Genomic DNA, 27,703 nt, shown 5'->3' with positions numbered 1-27,703 from the left:
CTAAGAGATGAGCAGTAGAGTTACATGATGGGCTACCATAGAAGGCATTTAGAAGGATCCCAGAATGAATCCAGAAAAGTGCATTAAATGCCAAATGTCCTCCAAAAAGGTTTGAATCTCCCATAGAAGGGAGCTGTGCGCCTCAGAAAAAGGCTAACCAGATCAGAGTATGATTCCATGACAAAATTTGTACAACCAAACGACCAAGAGAGGAGAAACCTGTACAAACAGCAGCACATACTGGGAAAAGGGAGGCCTTCAGAATGTTCACACGCTCCACGCTCTGCGCTCTGACCAAAACAGTCACAAACAACTGCACAATATACTGCTTAGAGTCTAGGCAAAAAGCCCCTGTAGCAGGTCGTCTTGAAGAATCCATGAACAGAAGGGGTCCAAAAAAGCACCTTCTCCGCTTGGATCATGTTGACGTAGGGTGCTCAGACCCATGTGAGTTTCTTCCAACTCCAAAAACAAACCTGTTAGCCATCAAAAAGGTTTCAGCAGGAATGCAATGGGTATGATTGAAGACAAACTTGTCCAAGAATACTAGTCTAGCAGTTTCCTAAATTTCACAAGACAACCAGCTTTAGATTGAGCCATTCATCCAATATCATCTTTGGAGGCACAAGGGACTTCAAACCAACTTCTGACTCATCCTTCGAAGGAACTGTGGCCAAGAAGCTCCAAATTATTGCAGAATAAAAAGTTTCTGATCTTGATACCATAACTCAGTCAACACCACTTTACAAAGGTTAATTATAGGAAAAAAGGGTTATGGGTGTGCTAATTCATGCAGCTATAATGTGGGCACTGGCAACCCATTAGTTTGTTCAAGACGAAAAAGAGAAAAGAGAATATGAGAAATACAAAAGCTTTAGATAGACCCTGGATCTCCACAGAAAAGACTGTCATACTATGCAATCTGCTTGCTCCAGATGAACCAAAATATAAGAGCCAATTTCATCCATTGCACCACCACCAATGTCAAAATTTTCAGCTTGAGTGAAACTGTCAACCTTCTTAAAGGAAACATTTCGCAAGTTCACTTTCCTTGGCTATTATTGCCCAACATATTTGCCAATACGCTCAATGCAATTTAAGATTTTAAGTACTAACATATCAGAAAATGGAAGGATGTCTGGTTGGCTAAAAAAACTCCATGATATGCTGATGCAGCATCAGCCAAAGGCAAGAAGTGAGCCAGAAGGAACAACTGTGCTAGTCTCCTGGGTCTAGTAGGAGTCCTAATGCAGCAGGTGGCTTTTCTTTTCTCAGCAGGAAATGTTAGTAGTCAGTTTAAAATAGGTTAGCAAGAGGATAGTCCAACTAGTACGTTGGGTCTGGTATTTAGTTTCCTACATGTATTTTGAATCGGTGCAGCGGTAAGGTTGCTCCATTGTGATCTAGTGGTCACGGGTTCGATGTGGGAAACAGCCTCTCCATGAAGCGGGGGTAAGGCTGCATACATTATGACCCAACCCAGACCCCGTAGTGGCGGGAGCCTCGTGCATTGGGTACACTCTTTCTACATGCATTTTAAGTTTCTAGTCAGTATAGAATTGACATTCAAAAAAGTCTATAAATATGCATGTAAGGCTAAGCCTAATTTACAAGTAAACTAACCCCAGATTACCCACATTACAATGAAATTCAAGCATCAATCAATTCCCAAACCGCAGACCCAGTCTAGAATGGATTAGAATTAGAAGGCAACTCAGTTCACATATATGCCACCAACAGATGGGCCTGAGATTCTGATCGATCTTAGGTCCATTTATGAGGAATCTGCCCTCCAAATTTGAGCCGGTTCTGATGGACAGACAAGGAAATGACGGCTGGTTACAGAATTAGAAATTAAATACCAAAATTAGAAAGTAAACTGTTACTAGCAAACCAGCAGCAGGAAGGGCTCCGAACTCGGATCGAAGGTAGGCATCAGTGACAGGAAATAACCCTCCAAAACTTAGCTGATTCTGATAAGTAGTTGCAGAGATATAGAGATCTGAAGTTGCAGCAGAATCTGGGCAGAGAAACCCAAATCGCAGGAGTGTAGCAGTTCTCCTATTGGCAGTGTGCAACAGCAGTATTTTTGGGTGATGATTAAGAGATGATTCAGGCCTTCAAAAGGTTCTATGCAGAAGTTTGTTGGAGTCTCACAGTAGCAGCAGCAGAGGAGATCGATGGGAGAGTGAACAAGAAGATAGAAGGGAAAGATAGATGGGGGATAGGGGTCGGCTATCTCAGCCTCTCATCCTCTCTCAGGACATTAAATTGATAAAAGTAAGCTTTTCATTCATCAATAAATCGTTGGGGAAACCCCTTGGATCTATTACAATATATAGGACTAAGTTACTAAAGATAAAACAAAGAATAACTTGCTGCCTAAGTAACTCTAACTTAGTTGTTGTTAGACAACTATTACAAGGACAATATTGAGTTACTAAAATGGAAACAAAGATGCTGAAACTAAAAAAGAAAGTAACTTAACTAAATAGCTCACTAACTTGTTACCCAAGTCAACTAAAAATAGAAACAAAACTGAACTCCTAAATCCCCCACGCATAGACAAAATTGAATCTTCTAAAAAAGCCTCCATGCAATCTGGTCTTAGGCCCCACAAGATCTTCTAGTAACATTCCCACCAAGGCAATATGGTTGTGACACTGTTAACATGAACAGTACCATGAAAATATTACTTTGGATACTGTTCACATGAACAGTAGCTTTTCTGACTTCTATTTTGGTTCTTCTCTTCTTCATGCTTTGATCTACATCAACAAGCCACAATACATTTTTAGCAATAATATTTCAATTTTTATGCTCTATAGATCCAGTACTTTGCTTGGGTGGATTCTCAAGAGACACTAGGTGGATTTCAAGGTTACAACAGGTGGACTCCTGCATTCCTTTTTTTCCTTTTGTTATTCATTATATTTAACTTTTCCTTCAAGTTTTAGGTCAGATTTACATATCTTTTAGAACCCAGTAGCAACCCTGTTTATATTAAGGGAAAAAAAACACTGCTTGGTCGCGTGGCTCCTGCACCCAGACACAAGAGCACGCGAAATTACCGCCCAGACCCTTCTTCAATAAAAAATCTCATCCGTGTTGATGCCCTTGGGTGTGCTCCGATTGGCCCCCACGCTAGTGCAGGGGTTACACGACCGAGCAGCGATCTCTGGCCTTTTTCTTAATATAATTTCAGCTTTGCTTAGACCTTCATAACTCTCTCAATTCTAGTTGTTTTCTTCTGAAATTTGGTAGTTGATCTTCTGTTACTAATCTCTCTCAGAATCAGACTTCAGATTTGGATTTAAATAGCCTAATCATTAGTTCAAAGTTTCAAACAATGTGCTCTGTTCTACTGCTTTCTGCAAGTTGGGTCCATCCCACCTTCAGATACACACTTGAATGGGGTTTGGCTGATTCTGATCAGCAGAACAAAAGTTAGAGAAATGTTGGAAAGAGCTCGAGCTAAAATCGGATGATCTTAGCTCCACTCCTCAACCGTTGATGTGGCCACATTTCTTAAATTACGCATTACACAAAAGCAAGAAATTTAAGAAACGAGGCCACATCAACGATTGAGGGCCGGAGTAGCTCGAGCTCTCTACAACATTTCTCAAAAGCTATCATTTTTTCCAAATCTCACCCAAGTTGAGTCTATCGTACTCTTAAGTTCTGCCCTTGTCTTTTGTTACAATTCTACTTATATCTTACCTTCCAACTATAGCCCTTTGTGCTTGGTGTTTCCACCCCCTCGCAGATTCTTTACAACAACAACATAGCCTTATCCCAACTAAATGGGGTTGGCTACATGGATACTTGCTCTCCAATCAGCTCTATTTGATTTCATACATGAAACAAGGGCTAAGCTATTCATGTCTTTCCTCACCACTTCTCCTATAGTTACTTTAGGCCTGCCCCTAACTCTTTTATATCCTTCCATCTGAATCAAATCACTCCTCCGGACTGGAACATCCCAAGGCTTCCGTTGAACATGACCATGCCACGTCATTCGACTTTCTCGTAGCTGATGCAGAAGCCGAAACCATGATTTAATTGGCTGTCCTTTGATTTTTGTTGGAGCCTTTTTTACTTTTCTTATGATAGGGTTAAAATAGTCTTTTTATATTTATTTTCTTAAGTTCTCCCTCCACGATTTTAGAGGGATAGGTGTTTTTTTATTTTATTTGTTTAAGCTTATACTCCTATTTAGAGTATAAGTCTATTATGTTTTATGTTTGTGAGTAGGATTCAGATTAGGAATTCCCACTCCTAATCTGACTAGGATTTGCTTTTAGATTGATTATTTGTAAGGCCTGTTGGCCCCCCCCTTTTATTATAAATAGATATTTCGTGGGAGGCTCCCCCACCTATTATGTTTTGAAATTTTGTTTCTTCTTGTTGCTGCCGCCATGACTACCACTGTTTCTCTGTCTTGTGTGTCATATCAAGACCCCTTGTGAGTAATATCAAGGGCTAGGGCTGGAGTAATCCGGCGACTCCTTGCATCTTGCAGATCGGGAGGTTCGTCTTCTTCTTCCTTCAAGTTCTTCAAGGTTGCTGCTGCTGAAATTCTGCAATTCCAGTAAGAGTTACAATTTCCTGCAACTTTATCATCTCTTCTTCTTACTTCCATCTAACCTAATCGACTTCCCCAAACCCTAGCTTCATCTACATTCATCACAGCCCTATTCCCTCATTAGATTACACTCAAAACCTAACCATAGGTCCATCACAGTAACCCTCCCACTCGATCTCAGTTGCAGCCTCACCTATCCACTACAAACCCTAAATCCCTCCCTCAACATAAAAAACCCAGAAACCCTAAAATCTGCCTAGACCTAACCAGCCATCAAAACCCCACCAAAGTCCAGCCGAACCACCCCCTCCCTGCTAGGAAAACTCGATCTAAAGCCCAGCCCCTAAATCTGCTCCTAAACCCTAGTTTCAGCTTAGATCCTAAATCTGAAAACCCAAAACCCTAACCCTAATATTTCTGAATTTCTATTTCTTATTCAAACCTCATTAAAACCTATTCTAATAGACTCTTAAAATTCTGCAGACCATTACCCAATAAAACCCTAACTCAATCTCCCATTCCTAACCCTAATTTTGCCCTAGTTACCCTAAACTGCCCATTCGGCCAACCCTAAAACAGAACCTGGTCCTAAGTGAGATTTATTTCACCTAGGCTACATCAGTAGCATATCATGTATCGGGGCTAACCCCCTTGCAGATTCTATATCTGAGACTATACTTGGGTTTCTGAAATACCAGTTTACATTATATGCACATATCTCTCCCTTAGTATGGGAGGGATATATTTGACATAGTAAGAGTCCATTAATATAAAGCATACGAGCTACAAGCAAAGTGATTAAACACTTTCCAACTCTTGATAATCATTCTTTTAGTTTTTTGCCCAATTCACATTTTATAATGTTCAGCCTGGCATTTGATGCTCCAAACAACATGAATAGCATCCCGACATTCCAAATAATTCCCCCACCCAGGAAGGAAAAATGATAACAATAAAAATAATAATAAGGGAAAAGACTGAACACACTGTCAGGGCGTACAGCCGTCTCACAGTATGGGGAGTGCAGATACCAAGGCACACAGGCAGCTTGCCAATCCCTTGCCCTAATAATAATAATAATAACAATAAGGTATATAAAATAATGATATCTACGACACAAAAAGACATCTGACACAGTGGTAAAGCTATATTCATTAGTAATTGAACTCTAGAGGTCGAGTCAAAGCATTTACCTAGGTTCAACAGCCAAACTAACTAATTCAAACAGCCCAAACAGCATTTCAGACATCAGTCGGTCCGCCTGAGAACAGTCAACATTCCTACGCCCATGTCCATTCAGGCAATGGGATCAGGATGTCCATGCCTACTGAAAACTCCAACCCTGGCAATCTGTGAAAGCACTGATATTTTACAGCCTATCTAATAGCCAACAAAGCTGAATGGGTTTCAACTATGAAGGAACACAGCAGATTCCACTGAATTATGAGTCAGCTGATACTAAAGGGTTCTGGGTTGATCATGATCCTCGCTAAAGATTTAATAGGTTCTGCCATTCTGTGCTTATCTTTAATTAGCATTCATCAAAGTCTAACGTACTTAACATCACCGAAACCTCATAAAACCAAAATATAAAACAAAGAAAGTTTGGGGAACCAAAATCCCACAAATAGAAGCAAGGTCAGCTGTTTTGTGAAACAAGCAAAGACAAACAGGCAGTATGGTAAATGGCCATAAATGAACGAAAAAAGAATTAGATCTGCTTCCCATATATCAAATAAAGCACATTAAAGTTGTATATTGTACATTTTTCTATTATTTATTCTTATAATATGTTGTTTCCTTTATTTATTTCATAGATAATAGAAATAAGCCACGTAAAAATTGGGTTCATTGGATGGTTATTGTGATATTAAAGTATTTTATAAATCCGAAACAATGAGAAGAACTTCAGTTTGAATTTGCCGCCTTGATAATCTCCGACATGAAATATAACTGTACTCCATTATGAAGTAATCATACTGATGTTTACGACTTCAAAAATCAAGTTCAAATATATAATTCACTGAAATACTTCATGATTCTTTAGAAATAACAGAGAGTTATATCAAAGTAGCTGGATTTTTTTTGGGGGGTGGGGGGGAGACAGAATTTTAATGATGGAGGGGCAGAAGAAGAAGAAATACAAAGGAAAAATAACCTGTGACTCAAAATAGAAAATAGAAATTCCTTTATAGTGTTTAGTGAGCATTAATGCATGATAAATATTGGTTTCGAACAATTCACAAATAAATAGTGCAACCAAAAGAGATTAAATACTTCAAAAAATTATAGTCTGTATTTCATGATAATGACAGTTGTAATCAAATTTTTATCTCTAATTTATGCAGTGGAAAAACCACAAATGTATGGTTCTTTTGGGATTGTGTTCTATTATCCTAGAACATTTTTAACCAATCCATGATTGAATCAATAATATCAATTTGTCCTCTTTTTTTTTTTTGGGGGGGGGGGGGGAGGGGTTGCAAGTTATCTGGCAAAGACAATGAAACACAGATCCCACTAAAAAGTACACTCATATTCAAGTATACATATATGAAGATGTTCTTTTATTCTTTCAAAAGATTAAGAAAGTTGCAAATTTTCTGACCATTTATTTATGCTAATATTTTCAAGAAAATCCATTGTATACAAAAGCAACAGAAAGAAGAATTTCAACGCTTAAAATGTATCTACAGAATACTTATAACCATATTGACACAGTCATGTTCCAGATCAATGAAATGCCTGAGACAGCTGATCTAGAAATTGCCTAGTGGAAAATGATGAAGGTTAATCCAGGAAATCAGAGAAGGGGGTTTACATTCAATATTTACTGGATGTAATCTGGGTTCACAAACCATCTCTGGTGGTTGGGCCAGCAGCAACGATGGTCGCTAGGTAAGGCCACAAGGGTTTCAAGGGCTTGCTTAACTGTGTCACATGAAATTCAGCAGTAACCTCGAGATAATTTCCAAACTACTGACTTAAGCAAAAAAGGATGAAGCCCTTGGGACTGCTATGCATGAATCTACCAGAAATAAAATAAAGATGCCAGAGGTTATAAGATGGCAGCAGGACATACTCTATGAACTAGCGACCATGGACAACATCTCAGCAACACTTCAGTATGAACATTATTAGACAGGCAATGAATAGATTGTGGGACAGAAAACATGAAGAAAATAACTTGTAATAGAGAAAACAAATAAAGAAATGCAAATGCAAACTGGAAACATGAAGTGGCTAATCCTAAAGGGCAATTTAGATTGCAGGAATTAAATACCGAGTTCACAAACAAGACACCAGAAACACATATCTGCATCCTTGGGAGCTTGCCAACAAACAAAACAACAAGTCAGCCTTATCCCAACTAAATGGGGTCGGCTACATGGATCCTTGCAAAACAAAGTAAGGAAAATTGAGGTCCACACAAAAGGGAAATGAAAGTAGGAGGAATGAAGAAATGAGAGAAGAGAAGTGAGAAATGGAATTAAGGTCCACACAAAAGGGAAGTGAAAGTAGGCGGAATGAAGAAATGAGAAATGGGAAATGAAAGTAAGAGGAAAGAGGTGCAACCCAGGAAGTCAGGAAAATCTTAGCTAAATGGGGGTCGACAACATGGATCCTTGACCTCCAATAGGCTCTATCTGAGGTCATACTTGGCACAAGGCCCAGAATATGCATGTCATTCCTCACAACCTCTCTTATGGCCATTTTAGGCCTGCCCCTAGCTCTTTTAGCTCCTTCAATTGTGAGCAGATCAGTCCCCTTTATTGGAGTGTCCCCAAGCCTTCGTTGAGCATTGCCATACCACCTCAAATGACATTCTCGGAGCTTGTCACTGATCAGGGCAACTCTCAAATCAGCTCTAATATGTTCATTCTTTTCTTTATCATTCCTAGTTTTGCCGCACATCCATCTTAACATCCTTAACACATAGCTCAGTTCATTACACTTCTTAGTTGCCCAACATTCCGCCCCATGCATCATAGTCGGTCGGACAACAGTCCTATGAAACTTTCGTTTAAGCTTTAAAGGAATATGTTGGTCCACCTCTCCTTGGGAGCTTGCCATTGAATGATATAGGAAAAAAGGAACTCGGACTCATTTAGCACAACTAGGATTCAAACCCCCACAAAGAGATCAAACTATCCATCAACTACAAAGCATTGCAAAATGTGGAAAAGGACCCCTCAAAGAGAGGGCATAATGTGTAAGCAACGCACTCTGGAGTTTGCAAACCCAAGGAAATTTAACAGGATTTCACATTACAATAAGAAAGGAAAATGAAGTCAGGAAAATTGAGTCAGAAAAGCCACAACTAAAGCACAAAAAGGATTCATTGAAATAGAACTTTAAAAAGAGAGAGAGAGAGAGAGAAAGAAAACCCCACCTCAGAAGAGTAGATCAGGCTTGTGTTACTGCCAAAGCCTTCATCTGGATGTGATTGTTATTTGAATCTCCAGCACCGGACAAAGTAGGCAACGCCTCATAGGAGCCAAGCCTTTTCGAACCAACACTCCTAGCAATGACCGCATAAACGACCATCACAGTGACGATGACAAATGTGGCATGAATCACAAAGGCGAGATCCAGAATGGCCACGGCCCTAAGCCTGGACTCCTCGAGGTCACACTTTGTAGAACCCTCGACCCCACTGACGACATCCAAGAGGCGATGACAGCCCTCAGGGATGAAAGCCTCGACGTAAAGGGACAACCCAGTCTGCAAGGCCCAGAGCCCCTGGAGACAGACAGAAGCGCCAAGGCCCACGTCGGCAACGAACAATCTGGGCTGGCAAGCAAGGAGGAGGCAGAGGAGGGCGGAGGAAGCAGAAATCCAGGACGAGACGGAGTCGCATTTGGCCTGGAGATCGGAGATCTGGAAGGAGGCAGAGGAGGAGGAGACGAAGGAGTAGAGGAAGAAAACGGCGGAGGCAAAGGCGAAGAAAAGGTCGGATGGGATGGGGAGGAGGGATGTGGTGGAGGAAAGGAGGAGGGAGAGGGAGAGCAGGAGGAAGAGGAATAAAACGGCGGCGGACTGCAGGGAGGAGAAGCGGTGGACAGGGGTGTGGCCTTTAACGAGAGGGTCGGAATCGGAGGAGGTGAGAAGCTGGTAGCCCAAGGCCAGCACGAGATAGAGGATCAGCAGGTAGAGTTGGACGTGCTTTAGGCGTGTTGAGGAGGATGAGGAAGAGGAGGACGTGGACGTTAACGACGACGATGAAGACGACGCCCACAAAGGGAAGGGGTGGTAGGGTTTTGCGATGTAGTCTCGGGGGGACTTAAGGTGGTTTCGGGTGGTACAGATGAGGTGGTAGAGCCCCACTGACAGCAGCGCCGACGACGAGAAGATGTGGGATATCAGGGCTGCCATTTCCCGATCAAATTTTACAAATTTTACACACACACACAGAGAGAGAGAGAGAGGCAGGTTTGAAATATATGGTCGTCGCAAAACCCTATAAATATCGACAAGAAGAATAAGAAGCGCGCGAAACTGTGAACAGAGGAGAGGAGAGGAGAGGAGAGACCGCTCCTCAGTCCTGAGTCTTTCTCCCCCCACAACACACCTCCTCCGAGACTAAGTAGTTTGGTTCTTGCTGTTTGGGACCTTGGTTTGGATGCCAATGTTCCATGCTACTTTAATTTTGCACTTGGTCAACGAAAACAAGTTGTTTGACTTTTTGAACTGGGTCCCACCTTACCCAAGTTTCAAAGTAACCGGTAATTTGGTAACCTGCCTGCATTTTAAGGTCTACCTTTCCCTTTGTGGGTATAATACATTTGGTTTATCTAATATAATGGGTAATTTCACAGACGCCCTCTATAAGTATTCAATATATCATGAACATGTCATATTTTGGCAAAATATCACAGATTACCTTTATTTTATGTTTTTAATTTCAACTTAGTCCACTCCATTAGGTCAGTATAGTTAAATTGCTGTTAAGTATTTTTTAATACAAAATTACCCTTACGGAAGGAAGGGTGAACTTCCTATAATACCCTTAAGGGTAAAACCCAAATTTACCCAAAAATGGGGAAGATGATCCAATGCAAGCAAACTCTGTTTCTTCGCTTGATCTCTCTGAATCAATCCTTTTGTTTCAAGGTTCTTCACTCTTCACAGTGAAAAATGAGAGAAATCCTTCACGTTCAAGGTGGGCAATGCAGTAACCAGATCGGATCGAAGTTCTGGGAGGTTGTTTGTGATGAGCATATCATAGATCCTACAGCAAGGTACACTGGTACCTCAGATCTGCAACTGGCCGGAACGCGTCAATGTCTACTACAATGAAGCTTCTTGCGGAAGGTTTGTTCCTCGTGTAGTGCTCATGGATCTGGAGCCTGGAACCATGGATAGTGTACGGGCTGGCCCGTACGGCCAGATCTTCCGTCCAGATAACTTTGTTTTTGGACAGTCTGATGCCGGGAATAACTGGGCCAAGGGTCATTACACGGAAGGAGCAGAGGTTCTTAGGTGCTCTTAGTTTCTTAAAATTTTCTTAAATTTGAAGAGAAGCCCAGTAATTCAAACTTTTGAGGTCATAAGAAACTAAAAAGAACCACCTGAATCTGGCCTGGATTTTCCAGCATACACAATAGGGAAGCGGCAGCATCAAGGGGCAGATTTTCTGGCATCAAGACGGTATGCCAACCATCACATCAGAATAACCCCCGTAAGTATGAGTCCCCATCATAGGGGGTGGGGCTGGATTTCAGGGAGGGGTTGAGCGGCGTTATGTGTTATGGGTGTGGTAGGGCAGTGATGAACAGAGGCGGTGCGTAGGAGTTTGCGAACAGAGGTGATGCAGAGAGGTTTGTAGTGGTGATTGGAGCACAATTGGATTCATTCGTTTTTTTTTTTTTTTTGGGTAAACAATTGGATCATTCCACTTCAAGGAGAACAGGGAGGGAGTAGGGAAAGATAAAGTGCAGGGTGTCACGGCCGCCCAACAAAGGCCCACGGCCTAACTTGCAAGCCCATGGACGCTTAGGCAAGCTAGGGCCGTGACAAGGGGCTGTGGGTAGGCAGTGCACTGTGGGAGGTGAAGACTGAAGACCGTCGTCTTATAAGAAGAAGAACGAGCATAATGAAGGAAAGAAGATGATGATAATGATCGTGGGACCCACAGGTTGAATAAAAAGAAGAAAAATAAACAAGCGATTAAAAAAAGAAAAGATGGTCCCAAAGTCAAGTTAAATAATGATCGTGGGACCCACACGTTGCCAGTGAAGCGCTTTCTATGTGTTAAACTAATGAGTGATTAAGAGTCTTTTATTGAAATTACCAAAGGGGTAAAATGGACATTTTAGCTTTGGGTGTTAACCATGCTTAACGTTAGGGAGAAGGTTGATATTTTGCTCAAGTTTGGCATGTTCGTGACATGTTGCATACTTAGAGGGGTGTCGGTGAAATTTTCCCAAAAAAATATAATACATTGGGGTGCATCACGTATGGAGAAATTATGTGTTTCATTCTATTTTCTTATGTTTTTTCTGTAGATGATTGTATTTTCTTTTTGAAAGCTTCTTTGAATGAATATAAGGTGATTTATGATTCAATTCATGGGCATTGTTTTTTTTTTGGGTAAACATTCATGACCATTGTTTAGTCTTAGAGGAAGAGTTGAATCTTCATTTTTACCTAAAAAACAGAGTTGAATCTGCATAAATCTAGTATTAGTTTTAGTCCTTGCAGTCCCATAAAGGTTAAGAGCATGTATTTAGGTTTGCCATCTAAATTTGGTAGGTAAAAAAATTTGTTTTTTTCATCCATTGTGGAGTGCTTGTACATAACAAGTTGGCCTGTTGGAAGAATTGCTTATCGTCTCCTCCTAGTATGGAAGTTTTGATTAAGGCAATTGTGTATAGCCATCCATCTTATGCCATGTTTATGTTTCTTCTTAAGTAAAGTTGTCTAACCGTTTTGGTGGAAAGACTCTAGTTATAAGGATACTAGCTTGTGTCAAATCAAGAAATTAAGTGGGTTGGGTGGGGGTGTCAAATTTTAAGGATCTTTTGCACACCCCCTCTGTCAGGGCACAAGGACCGTGTGTCTGGCACAACTAGGTGACGTTCTTTCTTTTTGTTTTTTGGTATATATAACCCCCTCACATCCCTGATATATATGAACAAAATCAAAAATACAAAAAGAGAAAGATACCTCAAACTTAGCATTTATATAACCCCCTCACATCCCTCTCTCTAATGGAAGGGACAAAAGCTGCATGAATTCTTATCACCTCTAACAACTGCATCACCATCATAAGCTGCAACGATTCTTAATTAATCTCTATCAAATTTTATTTGTTATGCTAAAGAAATAATTACTCTTCAATCTTATTGATCAACCAACGTGGACGGTGGACCCACAGGAGAATTTTAGAGGAGGAGTTGAAGATCAATTAATTAACTTTCAATCTTGATTGATCAACCAATCCGATCATGGCAATAATATTACATAACAATCGGGTGGTATCTGCTAATTAAGATTGGATATCCATCATTGAATCAGCATGGATAAGTTTACAATAAATTAGAATTGATAGCGGTGGATCGAGTTATATGTTGAGGTGAATATGTTTTAGAACCTTGTGCTTGGATGGATCCTCAATCTTCTTTTGAAAACTAAGTATATTATGGGTAACAATCGCAAGACATCGCTAACTGGTCGTGTAACGCTTACACTTACATGGGTGATTGGTCTGAATGAGATTTTTTTATTTCATTAGGGGTAAACGTTAAATTCACATGGTCCTGTGTGGATAAAAATCCTCATCAATTCTTAATCTGGCAATACCTGGCAATGCTATCTTCACTGCACGACATGTGACATAAACTGATCGTGGGGTGGAGATTGCTTTGCACAATTTCATGAAGCACAACCCGTTTTGGCAACCGGATCATCTAAACCCAAGTAGAATTTAAACCCTAAACAGAGAAAAGAGAAAATTTTTATCTGGGATGGATTTCTCAACCATGAAGAAGAAGCAAAGGTGAAGAGAGAGGGAAGCTTCAGAGAAGAAGATGAGGAGAGGAGGGCAAGAAGCTTTACGTATGAAGACTAAAACAACAGAAGTGTGTTCTTAAGGAGCTATCCTCTTCACTGGGCAGAAGACCAAGTCGATGATGACGACGACGATGAGGCCGTTGCGACTCAAGGGATGCTCGATGTCTCAAAGAGAGGGAAGATAACTGCGATTAAACGAAGAGTCCTCTATGTACTTTGGTGGAGTGAAGGTAAGGTTTTGGTCTTGAAGAAGTTCAAGGACAAGGTTGCGTTTTACCTCGTCACTTGTCACCCAAGCCCTCTAACTCCCTGCTTTCAATGTAAACCCTTCTGTGACCCTTCTTTTACAAAATTTCTGATTTTCCCTTTCCTCTTAGTCCCTCTTCAATTTTTTTGAAGATGTTGAAGGACTATATGAATCAAATTTTCTTTATTTCTCCCTTAGTAATTTAACTCTTCCATGTACTTAGCTCTCTACATTTTTTATGGGTTGATGACTATCTTCTTTAATCGTTTCTAATTTGTTTGAAGCTCTGTAACAGCAAACATGGCTGATGGGTTTGATTGCGTTCTATGTTGATTTTTACCTTCTCCCGTCTCCTAATTGTTCTTCTACACTTGTTCTCTCCTTTGCTCCAATTGATTGTTAGCTAGGAATGGATGTATGAAGTTCCTTCCTTTTTCTTCCCCGCACCCGCTTTTTTATAAAAAAAAAATTTGGTCCGCCACTTTATTGGATTTGGTTTCAGAATTGCAGGTTTCGTGGTTTTTCTGTGATAAAATGACAATGTTTATAAAATTTCCTCAAAAATGTTAACAAATTAAATCATTAAAAATTGATTCTGGAATCTGGAGAAACCTAAAATATTTGATGTGAAAGTGGGAAACGATGCATTGGTGTATTGGTGTCATTCACTAAACAAGCCATGGATAAAAATCCTCTCCAATGATCTCAGACCTGGTTCCAGGAAATCAGACCTGGGTTCAGACCTCTGAAGCACGGCAATGGAGGAAAGGAGATGAACCGAGAGAGAGGTCAAGTGCGATTTGAAAGTCTCTTCATGTACCTGCGTTTTTTTCTCTGATTTGGGTTTACTTACAAAGGAAACCAGTATTGGTTTCAGACCTTAAAGCTCTCCAATGGTGGGAATGAGGGAAGGAGATGAACCGAAAGAGAGAAGCAATGTCGCGGTTTGAAAGCGTTCTTGCATTTTTTCCTCTGTTTAGGGTTTACATTCTACTCGGGTTGAGATGATCCGGTTACCAAAACGGGTTGGGTTTCATGAAATGGTGTAAAGAAATCTCCACCACACGATCAGTTTATGCCATGTGTCGCACAACGAAGGTAGCATTGCCAAGTATTGTCAGATCAAAGAATTGGAAAGAGGATTTTTATCCGTGATGGGCACAAGAACCATGCGATCAGCTAATGTTTTTTTTTTTTTGTTTTTTTAAATTGGGTATCTCAACTAAATGGGATTGACTATATAAATTATTACTCTTTAATCAGCTTTATTAAAAGCCAATATGTCTCCTACCAAAGAAAAAAAGAAAAAAAATTCAAAGCCAGAATGTCTTTCCTCACCATATCTTGGTGTGCCATACATGTTGATTTGACATGCATCAAGATTTGTGCACGTCAGCCCAACTGTTGGATGTGTCCCTGGGCACTCCTTAGGCAATGGACTCCCTCTAGAGAAGCCAAGTCCTCTGATTCGACCACCTTCTTCATAGATCACAATTTATTAAAACCATGCAAATTATTAAGTATATTATATACATCCCACCTCTATTCCATTAATCCATTTCTGTACAATTTTATGTTGATAGATCTTGAATAATCACTCTTCAATTCAAAATTCCAATGTACTCAAAACTAAGATAAGATATACTAACTCCTTTATATCGCATCAATCTATCCCACCACTGTTCCATTAATTTTTTTTCCATACTTCAATGTTTATAGACCTTGATTCTCTTTTCTATATTCCATTGTACCATCAGAAGTAAAGATAAAATAACACTTTAAAATCGATGAGCACCACAAAGTCGACACATGCCAAGTATTTTTATCTGTTTCATTTTCTGCCTGCTCCATTTCCCCAAGTTCCTCTAATAGAGCAGATAAATGTCCAACGTTGCTAATAGATAGAGGATATATTATTGAAGGGATTGAGTTCCTTGTCTGATTGCATAACATAAGCTAGTGCCTCATGTGTCTTTTTCCTTCCACAATAGGGGGTAGATATGTCATTTCATAGAAGGGGAGGACAATAGGGATAGACATAGGGAGGTGCTAGCGCATGCTACACAGCCTGACAGTGTTCTTTTTCCCATAACTGAATTAAGGTATGAAAATTGATATTTAGAACAAGGTCGTCTTTGTCCAATGGTTGAAAATTGGTGCAGTGCATAGAAAGGCCTCCTTGTATGGGTTGTGCAAAACCCATCTTGTCACACTACAAATCTAGGTAGAATAGCAGTTTATTGGGCCTGGGCTGGGCCCATCCTACTAGACATGGGCCTCATGCCAGTTTTGCCACTGGCCCAACCTATCCTTCAAGTCTCACTACTCAGGCCCAAGCTCGTTCTTTTTTGAATAAGGGTGGGCTGGGCCTCAGGTTTGGCTTTCATACAATGTCTTCTCAACTATTGAATATCTCAAATCGGAGCTTCTTAAACACTTTTAGAAATCCCTCAAGCCCATTTTTTTAAGCCTCAATTCCTAGCCCATTTGTCCTTAACGTTGTGACCTTGGGCACAGATTGGTTTGTCTCTGGGCCTTGGGTTTTTTAGTGGACAAACCAGAATGATAACGACTAATGTTGTTAGTTTTGTGTCACATAAAGAAACAAAATATCAACAGAAAATTTTCCAACTCTTGAAAGGGTTCTGGAAAATGTCCCATTAGAGAATTGTGAGAAAGGTTTAATGAAAGCAGGACTCTCAGCTCTCCAATTTGAGATGGAATATGACCGGATAATTGGTTTAGAGATAAATCGATCCCAGCCATCTGAGCAAGAGGACCACCCTCGTATGAGTACAAATTTCTCTTCGTGGCAAAATTTATTTTGAGTTTAACATCTGTTTGAACTGAAGAAATATTAAAGAAGAACAAAGAAAGAAAGAAGGAGACAGAAACGTTTTTAATGTGGTTCGGTTTCACTGGAAACCTACGTCCACAACTCTTGTTATTTTTCCACACTCCTAGCCTTCAACTATCCTCTCTTTATATAGAGGCTTAGAGATAGATATGATTAGTTTACAAGGATAAACACTGTGATAAGGATGGGTACAGTGAGTATTACAGTTTGAGTGCACTTGGTCACGATCCTTGAGTTTGAAGGAGTTGGGTTGTAACTCAACCACTTGGTCACGATCCTTGAGCTTGGAGGAGTTGGATTGCAACTCAACAACTACAGCAGCCTTGTGCGTTGGTTTAGGGATAATCACTGAGGTGCTCTTATCATCTGATCCATTGATCTCTTCAAGAGTGGTTGTTACGGATAACCCAGTATCCTTATCGCTAACACGCCCCCGCAAGTTCAAGGGTGGCTGAACCTTGAGCTTGGTACTGAGATGACTGAACCGCTGTCGTGATAGAGCTTTGGTTAAGATATCTGAGATTTGATCCTTGGTGGAGATGAAGCGAACATCAAGATCACCTTTAGCAACTTTATCCCGGACAAAGTGGAAATCAATTTCCACATGTTTGGTGCGAGCATGGAACACCGGGTTCGCTGTCAAGTAGGTTGCCCCTACATTATCGCACCATAGAACTGGTGCAGTTGACATGTAAATCCTTAGTTCATACAATAGAGATTGTAGCCAAGTAAGCTCTGCTGCTGCGTTTGCCACAACCCTGTATTCGGATTAGATGCTGGAGCGTGCAACCGTGTTCTGTTTGTGTGAGCTCCAAGAGATTAGGTTCGTGCCATGGTAGATTGCATAGCCACCAGTTGACTTTCTGTCATCAGGGCAGTCGGCCCAGTCAGCATCAGAGTAGGCATAGAGTTGTAGAGTCTGCTGAGGCTGAAAATATAACCCATGATCTATGGTAGATTTTAGGTAGCGTAAGATCCATTTAACGATGGACCAATGATCAGTAGTGGGTTTATGCATAAACTGGCACACCTTATTGACGGCAAAGGCTATGTCTGGCCGAGTCAGTGTTGCATATTGTAGACCCCCTACAACACTACGATAAAGAGTTGGATCATCCATGGGTGTTCCTGCTGCCTTCGATAGAGAATGAGTGGTGGCTATTGGTGTAGCAATCGGTTTACACCCAGTCATGTTAGTTCGATCAAGAAGATCAAGAATGTACCATTTTTGAGAGAGGTGCAGCCCATTAGCTTGTCTAGCTACACTGAGGCCCAAGAAGTAGTGAAGTTGGCCTAGGTCCTTGATGGCAAAGTTGTCGGCAAGCTTATCAAGAAAGCGTGCAATAAATCTGTTATCGTTACCTGTGAGGACAATATCATCAACATAGACCAATAAGAACAATGTGATGCCAGTAGAGCTGTATATGAACAATGACGTATCAGTTTTGGAACCCCGGAAGCCAAAATCCTGTAGAAACGAACTGAGCCGTTCAAACCAGGCCCGTGGGGCCTGCTTAAGACCATAGATGGATTTGTGGAGTCGACAGACATGATTAGGGTGCTGTAAATCTGTAAAGCCTGGTGGTTGGGCCATGTACACCTCCTCTTGTAATACACCATGTAAAAAGGTGTTCTGAACATCAAGTTGCCGGATTGCCCACCCCTTTGAAATTAGCCAAAGATAAAATAAGCCGAACTGTAGTTGGTTTGACAACAGGACTGAAGGTCTTTGTGTAATCTAGACCCTCTTGTTGATGGAATCCTTTTGCCACTAAGCGAGCTTTAAAGTGCTCAATAGTCCCATCAGCCAGTCGTTTTACCCTGTACACCCATTTGCACCCTACTACATTCATCTTAGGGTGGTGGGGAACTACAGTCCAGGTTCCATTACGGATGAGGGCATTAAATTCGGTGTCCATTGCATGACGCCAATTAGGGTCCTTAGAGGCATGTGTATAACACGTTGGTTCCATAGAATGTACCCTCTTGTTGATGGAATCCTTTTGCCACTAAGCGAGCTTTAAAGCGCTCGATAGTCCCATCAGCCAGTCATTTTACCCTGTACACCCATTTGCACCCTACTACATTCATCTTAGGGTGGTGGGGAACTAGAGTCCAGGTTCCATTACGGATGAGGGCATTAAATTCGGTGTCCATTGTATGACGCCAATTAGGGTCCTTAGAGGCATGTGTATAACACGTTGGTTCCATAGAATGTGCCACAGATTCGGTTAGGATAGATATTGGTATGGGATGCTTGGTGGTGAGAAGTATCTTTGGTCGTCTGGTGCCATCCCGGGTTCGAGTTACCAAAGGATGGCGTTGACCCTCCAGAGGTGGCTGAGCCGAAGATGAAGATGGTGGTGGAGATTGGGTAGCCAAGGGTAAGTAGTCCATGGAAGTGCTGTTTGTAGGAAGAGTAAGGGCAGTATTGGTGTGTGTTGGCTCAATGGTTGCATTAGATGGAGTTGGGTGAATTAATGGAGCAGCATTAGATGTATGCTGTGGTGATATAGGAATTGTTGTGCCAGGCGTCGGAGTGGAGCCTTGAGATGTCACGAAAAATAGAGGAAGTAGTGGTGGAGGGCCAAGTATGGATGAGGGAGGAGTGGGTGGTTCAACCTTATCCGCAGCCTCTTTAAATGGAAACCAATCCTCATAAAAAACAACATGCCGAGATATTATAATTGCCCTTGTGCACATATTTAAGCAAGTGTACCCCCTGTGTCTGGAGCTGTATCCAAGAAAGACATGAGGCTCAGAGCGGTAATCAAGCTTATGCTTGTTGAATGGCCTAAGTAGTGGGTAACAGGCAGCCCCAAAGACCCTCAAGGTCAGGTAGTCTGGTTGGGTCCCAAATAACTTGAATAAAGGACAAGTATTCCCAAGCACAACAGTAGGTAATCTGTTAATTAGAAACACAGCAGCAGTAAACGCATGATGCCAATATGTTTTTGGAATATTAGCGTGAGACATTAGAGCCAACCCTGTCTCAACAATTTGCCGATGACGTCTCTCAGCCGAACCATTCTGCTCATGAGTATGTGGACAAGAGATTCTGTGTTCAATGCCATTGTCCTCCAGGTATTAAGATACAGAACGGTACTCACCTCCCCAGTCACTGTGTAGCCGCTTAATTTTCCTGCTAAGTAAGTTCTCAACAAGTAACTTGAACTTATTGAATATAGGAAGTACATCAGATTTTTGGGTTATAGGAAACAGCCATATAAATTTACTATAATCATCAATAAAGTGAACATAATAGCGATGCCCATCTGAAGATGTAATGGGGGAAGGACCCCATACCTCAGAGTAAATTAGATCCAATGGCCCGGTGGACCTGTGAGGTGATGAAAAAAATGGTAATTTATGGCTCTTGCCTTGTTGACATGCATTACAAATATTAAACTCCTTATGAGTACTAATAGGTAAATTAAAATGGCTGGTAATCTGTCGAACAATGCGTAGAGCAGGGTGCCCTAGCCTGTTATGCCACTGGTGCAGAGATGTCTTTTCTCCAATGAAAGCCTGTGAATTTTTAGTAGCCAAAGCAGCAGCCTTATTCAGTGTGAACTGGTACAACCCATCTTTAGTGATGCCCTGCAGGAGGCACCTCCCCGTGCATCGATCCTTTACAAAGAAACGGTCAGGATGAAATTCAAAAAGAACGTTATTATCCTTTGTAAACTGAGAGACGGATAGTAAGTTTCTTGTAATATCAGGCACATGCAATATACTAGGGAGAATCAAATCTTTGGTTGGAGAAATTATTTGAGTGGAACCAGTGTGAAGAATTTTCAAACCTGAGCCATTTTCGACTTGAACCTGATCTGTGCCAGTGTACTCAGTTGATAGGCTTAAGTTGTCCATGTCAGCAGTGATGTGATTTGTTGCACCAGAGTCAGGAAACCAGGTATTATCAGTAGCAACAGATCTATTAAAATAACACTATTGGCGGCCAGTGGGGAAACGCCCTGAGTAGGCTGGTAAGCATGATTAAATAGCTCTGCCAGGTCTGTAACTGTGTTGGACATAAGGCGTGGTAGAGGTAGAGGTCGCCACAACTACAATTATCAGTAGCAAAATAGCTTTGCCCTATGTCAAATCTTCCAACGTGGAACACACTCTGCACTTGCATGTTACAATCGGTTTAATCCGAGTTTTCAAGCACCAGCTGTGTCTACTCAATCTACTTCACCATCAACTCTTTTAGCCACACCCACCGCCTCTTTTAACTCAACCTGGTACTTGGACTCGGGTGCTTCACATCATCTTACATCTTATTTGAACAACATGCACATCACCAACCCATATGGTGGTTCAGATCAAGTGATAGTTGGTAATGATGCATGTTTGGAAATCCTTCATACTGACAGTTCTAGTTTTTCCTCTCCTACTCATACTTTTCATCTTAAAGATGTGCTACATGTTCCAAAAATCATAAAAAATCTATTGTCTGTAAGTAAATTTACTACTAACAATAATGTTGTTCTTAAATTTCACCCCTCTTGTTGTTTTGTGAAGGACCCTCGCACGGGGACTATTCCGCTCCAAGGAACGAATAAAGATGGCCTCTATCGTCTTCCTCCTTCAGTTGTGTCACCTTCTTCCAGCATCAATAATTAACTAACTGTGAATATTGGTGAAAGAGTTTTAAAATCAGTTTGGCATGACCGACTTGGTCACCCTTCCAATAAATGTTTGGACAGTGTTATTTGTCATTCCCACTTGCCAATGTCTTCTAATTCTAGCTCTTTTTCAGTTTGTGCACCATGTCAAATGGGTAAATCCCACAAATTGTAATTTTCATTAAATAATTCCATTACATTTTATCCGTTTCAATTGATTCATTCAGATATCTGGGGACTGCTCCCATCTCTTCCATCCAAGGGTATAACTACTATAGTTCTTTTATTGATGACTTTAGTAGATATACTTGGATTTTTCCTTTAGTCCATAGATCTAAGGCATTTACTGTATTTATTGATTTTTATAAACATGTGAAAATTTTTTTCAATTGCAAAATTAAGAGTTTTCAATTTGATGGAGCAAAAGAATATCAATTCTTTGATAAGTTCATGGGAACATGGAATAATTCATAGGTATTCATGTCCTCATACCTCTTAACAAAATGGGCTTGCAGAGTGAAAACATCGACATGTAGTTGAAACAGACTTGTCTATGATGCCTCGTGCCTTTGTTTTCATGCAGTATTGGTTGCCAGCATTTGAAACTGTCACTTATCTCATCAACAGGCTCCCAACACCAGTGTTGAGAAACAAATCACCATTTCAAGTGTTATTCAACACTGAACCCAGTTACACCTTGCTTAGGGCTTTTGGGTGTGCCTGTTATCCATGGCTAAGGCCATATAACAACCACAAGCTATAGTATCGCTCCGCATAGTGCGTATTTCTTGGCTACAGTGAATCACATAAGGGATACAAGTGCCTCAACACAACTAATGGAAAGACCTATATATCAAGATATGTAATATTTGATGAAAGATTTTTTCCATATAGTATTTCCCATGTGATGTCAAATGCTATTTCCCCCTCTATCGCTCCCCATCCCACCTTTATCAACACAAATGTAATCTATCCCTGCCCCTGTCCCAATAGTCATGATACGGTTGTAACCTCCCCATCCCCATTGATTACTACACATATTCCCTCCCCCATAGCTCAAACTAAGCCATTATCCCCTCCATCACGTGCTCACAATGAGCTACCCCTTCCACTGACTCAAACTCAAACCTTAGCTCCTATTGAGCCCCCATCCATAACCAATCTCCCTTCGGCTCAAATCGAGCAATCTCCTCCAACTCACCAATGGCCCATCCATCATATGGTAACACGGTCCAAAGGGGGCATGATCAAACCAGTGGTCAAATTAAATTTACTTGCTACAAGACATACTCTACCCCAAACCTTAGTTACTACCCTCTCTTCCAATGAAGAGGAACCTACATGTTATAGTTCGGCTGTCAAAGATCCAAAATGGAGAGCTGCGATGAGCGATGAGTTTGATGCTCTTTTACAGAATGGAACCTGAGAACTTATACCACCAAATCTATCTCTCAACATTGTTGGGAACAAATGGATGCTTAGAATCAAAAGAAATGCAGATGGGTCAATCTCAAGGTATAAAGCCCGCCTTGTACCAAAGGGCTACAATCAACAGGAAGGCATCGATTTTTTTTACACTTTCAGTCCTATTGTAAAACCTACTATGATAAGGATGGTTCTGTCATTAGCCGTCTCCAAAGGCTGGGTACTAAGGCAACTAGATTTCCAAAATGCCTCCTCAATGGCACCCTAGAAAAACAAGTTTACATGACACAACCTCAAGGCTTTATGGATCCGGCCTTCCCAAACCACATTTGTCATCTCAAGCATGCATTATACGGCTTAAAACAAGCTCTATGAGCTTAGGCCTGCAGACTTGGTTCTTTCTTGGGCACACTTGGTTTCCAATAATCTAAGTCTGACACGACACTCTGTGTTTGCAAAATTGGTGGTCAACTGACGTATGTTCTAGTCTACGTCGATGATATTATAATCACAGGAACCAACTCATCTATGGTTCACCTAATCATCAGTCAACTAGGCAACGAGTTTGCTATTAAGGATCTAGAAGATCTACACTACTTCCTAGGCATTAAGGCCGTATGGACTTCTAAAGGGTTGTACCTATCTCAGACCAAGTATTCAATGGATATTCTGCAGAAGCATGGTAGGGGCACTGCAATACTTAACGTTGACTAGACCTGACATAGCCTATTTGGTCAACAAGATTTGCCAGTTCATGCATTCACCCACCACATATCATTGGGAAGCAGTCAAACGGATATTGTGATATATTAAAGGCACTATTGATCTTGGCATTTATATAAGTGCATCCTCATCATTGCAACTCACTGCCTACACAGATGCTGATTGGGCTGGCTGCCCATATGACCGTCGATCCACAAGTGGATATTGCATTTATCTGGGCAATAATTTGGTATCCTAGAGCTCCAAGAAACAACATACAATAGCCCGATCATCTATTGAATCTAAATACAAAGGCTTGGCCAATGCCTCATCCGAGTTGATATGGGTGCGACAGTTGCTAGTTGACCTTCACCACTGGTTCTAATGATATCCTATGACAACATTGGAGCCACGTATCTGGCAATAAATCCATTGTTCCATGCACGGACCAAGCACATAGAAATCGATTACCATTTTGTATGAGAACAAGTTGCAGCCAAGCATCTGGATGTGCGCTTTGTTCCAAGTCAGGATCAGCTTACAGATATAATGACCAAGGGATTGCCAGGACCAAGCTCTCTGTCATTGAGCGACTGTTTCGCTTGAGGGGGCGTATTAAGGATAATACATAAAATTCAAATTCAAATTTGAATTGTAACAACGGCAAGGCTGGTTGACCTGATCCACGCTTCTCCAACAATCGTAACCTGTCGTATTATCCTCTTCCTATTATCTCTCTTGTATAGAGCTGTTAGAGTAGTTTGGATAAACACAAACTCTAACCATATTTTGATTTTCAAAATTTCAAATATAAAGATGTAAACACTCACATACAATATATAAGAGATCACTCGTGAACTTCAAAGTATGGTGAATAACTTATCCCAGTATCTTCTAGTCTCTATCTTAACCTCTTCAGGTTCTTATCTTAAACCATCTTCTTCTTTTTCTCCTACTATCTCCATTCTATCTCCTCCTCTTTCTCCTGCTACCACCACCACCACCACCACCCCACACACACACATACCCATTTTTCCTACTCCATCTTCTACTTTCTTTCCTCTTCTTCTTCTTCACAGATCTTGGTTATTGATATCAGGTTTTGTCCCATGGTATATTGGTATCAGAGAAATGATGGAAAAAAAAAATCTCATGTAGATGTTAATTACTCCTCTGTTCCATTGCAGCCCTCTTGTTAATGGAGAATAAAAACAAGGGTGTTGTTCTTTCTGCCTTTATTTTTGTTATTTTTTTTTTTTTGAAGATTAATGATTGTTGCTCTAGATATCCTACTCTGATCATAAGATTGGAGTTTTGAAACATTCATATGATTGGGGTTACAAATTACAATTCCTCTTGCGAGTTGTATTCCCGATCTGACCTCTTCACTACCTACGCATGGTGCCTACAAGGATTCAATTTGATTATTTATATATTTTCTTGGTTGTGGTTGTCTGGTTCTTCATGTATCTTAAGTTTCTGATAGATCTTTCTTCCCTTCTCTTGTGCAGGGATTCTCTTAACAAAATTTGATCTTTTCTGGTTGTTCTCTGCATAACTCAGGGGGTGCGAAAAGGCAAAATAGTTTACCATGTTTAAAACGGATTATTGGCATGTCTGCCTCTTTCTCCTATTGTTGAGAAACAAATGACAAAACGAGTTTAAAACGGTAAAAAAACAAAAACATGGTTTTGAAATGTGCTTTTTTTAACAGTGAGTCAGTTCAGGACGACTGGACTGGAATCTATTTGAATTGGTCTTGAAATCGGCATATTCTAAGGACCTAGGGATTTTCCGTTCAAGCAGCCCAAGTCAGATTAGAGAAATCAGGATCGGTTAGATTCTTAAAACCCAGGATCAACTTAACCAAAAGTAGACCAAAGCCTTTTTTTTTTTTTTTGTTTTTTTTGTTTGGGGTGCAAAGATCCCCACGGAGGGGGAGATATATTAAGCCGAAAACGGCAAGAACTACTTTACCACGGAGAGAAGATCTTTAGGAAAGGAGGACTCCCAAGACTTCCACGGGGATAGGAAGTGGTCCATTTAGAAATAAAATGATAGAGCTTTTAATTGTTTCACTGCCCCGTTTTACTTTTCCACCGAAAGCAGAGAAAAAAAAAAGATAAGAATCATCTTCACATGGGCATTGGGCCCATTGGTTAGCATGGTTTTAGGGTTTCGGTCATTTTCAAAAGTGATACGATATTAATAGGGTATAGGCACAGATGTACTATATCAGATAAATTTGCCCCTGATTGTCTTTAAAAATAGATTTTTTTGACTGTTCTACCCTTTGTCCATACCTTTCCACTGATACATTATCGGCATAGTATCGATATCGATCACCTTCAAAACCTTGCAGTATCAGCATATTGGGCAATCCGATATAAGCTAAAATATGGACGGGCATGGTGGTACAATGGAACTCCAAATTCTATTCCATTTGCCCTTCGCTAGTTATTTTTAGGTTAATATCCCTATCAACAATTGGATCAACATATTAACTGTTCCAATAGAGATCACTTCTTGGACCAAATTCTGTTCCACTTGACAACATATGCTCCATGGGCACGTAAGAAACACGCAAAGAGAAGTATACAAGGAAAATTATCCTCTCCATTCCCTAAAGCTCGGCAGTGCGGCTCCGAGCTGCCACGTGTCGACATCTCCACCTAGCATTGCCGTACTGCCGAGCTTTAGGAATTGGAGAGGATAATAATCCTCCCCATACGGTTTCATCAAAGCATTAATGATTTGAAAGAAAGAAAAAAAAGGCCAGAGATCCTATTGGAAGAGGGCTTAATTTTCTTTAATATGTTGCAGTACTCTTACGTGTGTGTAATTTGGCTCTCCTCCAGCTATGGCGGGAGCTAAAGGATTCAACCTAGCCAAAATAGGGGTGTTTAGGTCATTTCACAGGCGAGCATCACCCTATGAAATGACTAACCCCCCCTCCCCCCCCTCCCACCATTTTTGGCTGGGTTAGATCCTCCAACTCCCGCCACACCTGGTGGAAAGCCAGGTCCACTTGTGCGTGTCCATTGGAGCTTGACTCATTGACCAATGCAATAATAATAGGAGTCACGAACGAAGAAATTATGAACGAACATGAGGTCTCCACGTAGTTTTCTTTGTAAGAAGAGTCTATTATGATGCTGATGATGTGCACCCACAAAGACTCTGTTGTAGACAATACGAGAAATAGATAGATAGATATATAGTCCTATATATTATTATGGTTTGGTTGGTGGGTAAGCCCTCTCCTCTCCAGCTCTCCACTCCTCTCCAATTTTATTACTTGCGTCGTGAGTCTCGTGAATATGTATGTAGCTTTAATTTCCGTAAAGGCAGATTTTAAATTTTAAATTTTACTTTTTACTTTTTACTATCTTATTACTTAATTAATGAATGGACAGAATGGTCATATATACTCCAACTAATCTTAGAAAAATTACCCTTACCCTTACCCTTACTTACTGGTGGACCCTATTGGTTATTGACTGACAGCATTCTATCAATATCAATATCAATGAAAGAAGAAATTAAAAAGAAAAAAATAATAATAATAGATCGAGCAGATGATTTTCTAGCAGGGAGGGAGGGATCATGGATGCATAGGACTCGGCTCTTGTCCAACATCCTGCCTGGGCTGCACGTGCAGCGCCGGACATAGTGAAGTGTGAAAAGATCGCCTCACCTCTACCCGAGTGTCTTGCCCGAGCAGGGGTGAGGCGGTCTTTTCACACCTCACCAAGTCCGGCGCTCCACATGCAGCCTGAGCAGGGTGCTGGACAGAGTCCTTTTCGGGATGGGGGATGGCATGGCTGGTTGCAGAGGATTAATTATCTTTGTTGATGATGTAGACATTGACTGGTGCAGTGACAGACTCTTCTGGTGTTTGCATTATATCACAAACCGCCATTGGTAGTTAATTAATTACCACTCAATTAATAAAGCAATAAGGGAAGAATTCTATTAAGTTTGTAATACTGACACTACTGCATGTCCTTGGCCTTTATATTCTTGCCCAAACCAGATCATGTATGCTTGTACAAATAAGGGCCTTGAGAAACTATACAAAGAGAGGAGGAGAAGGAGAGGAGTGCTCTTTTACAACTGTGGGACTTCTTCAATATAATTGTGCATCATCTGGAATTTCAAACATGTGATACATCATACTTATGTAATACATACATATGTGTGAAAATGGGAGGGACAGCAAGAAAGGAATAGGTCAGGTAATG

At 40.8% G+C, this 27,703-nt stretch overlaps 1 protein-coding gene and 1 long non-coding RNA gene across 3 annotated transcripts; one reads left to right on the top strand and one right to left on the bottom strand.

Annotated features, from left to right (window-relative positions):
- Nucleotides 1-71: 71 nt before the first annotated feature.
- On the bottom strand, nt 72-10,013 carry LOC122655693. Of its 2 annotated transcripts, XM_043849968.1 has the most exons (3): nt 9,824-10,013; nt 8,979-9,772; nt 72-476 (listed from the first exon to the last, which is right to left on the bottom strand). In XM_043849968.1, the coding sequence occupies exons 1-2, from the start codon at nt 9,959-9,961 to the stop codon at nt 8,993-8,995; spliced, it is 918 nt and encodes a 305-aa protein (XP_043705903.1). In that variant the 5' UTR covers nt 9,962-10,013; the 3' UTR covers nt 72-476; nt 8,979-8,992. The 2 variants fall into 2 exon arrangements, with proteins under 2 accessions (XP_043705903.1, XP_043705902.1); XM_043849967.1 differs by having other exon boundaries at nt 8,979-10,013.
- An 848-nt stretch (nt 10,014-10,861) lies between these two features.
- On the top strand, nt 10,862-27,090 carry LOC122656276. The gene is made up of 3 exons (XR_006332073.1): nt 10,862-11,060; nt 12,094-12,099; nt 27,078-27,090. It is a non-coding gene; the product is annotated as an uncharacterized LOC122656276 (long non-coding RNA).
- The last annotated feature ends 613 nt before the right edge of the window (nt 27,091-27,703 follow it).

The sequence above is a fragment of the Telopea speciosissima genome, chromosome 3 (assembly GCF_018873765.1).
Source record: "Telopea speciosissima isolate NSW1024214 ecotype Mountain lineage chromosome 3, Tspe_v1, whole genome shotgun sequence".
NCBI lineage: Eukaryota > Viridiplantae > Streptophyta > Magnoliopsida > Proteales > Proteaceae > Telopea > Telopea speciosissima.
This window is presented reverse-complemented; position numbering and strand designations above follow the sequence as displayed.

Excerpts from the sequence above, each read along its gene's own strand:
- LOC122655693 (XM_043849967.1), bottom strand. The coding sequence starts at position 9,961 with ATGGCAGCCCTGATATCCCACATCTTCTCGTCGTCGGCGCTGCTGTCA.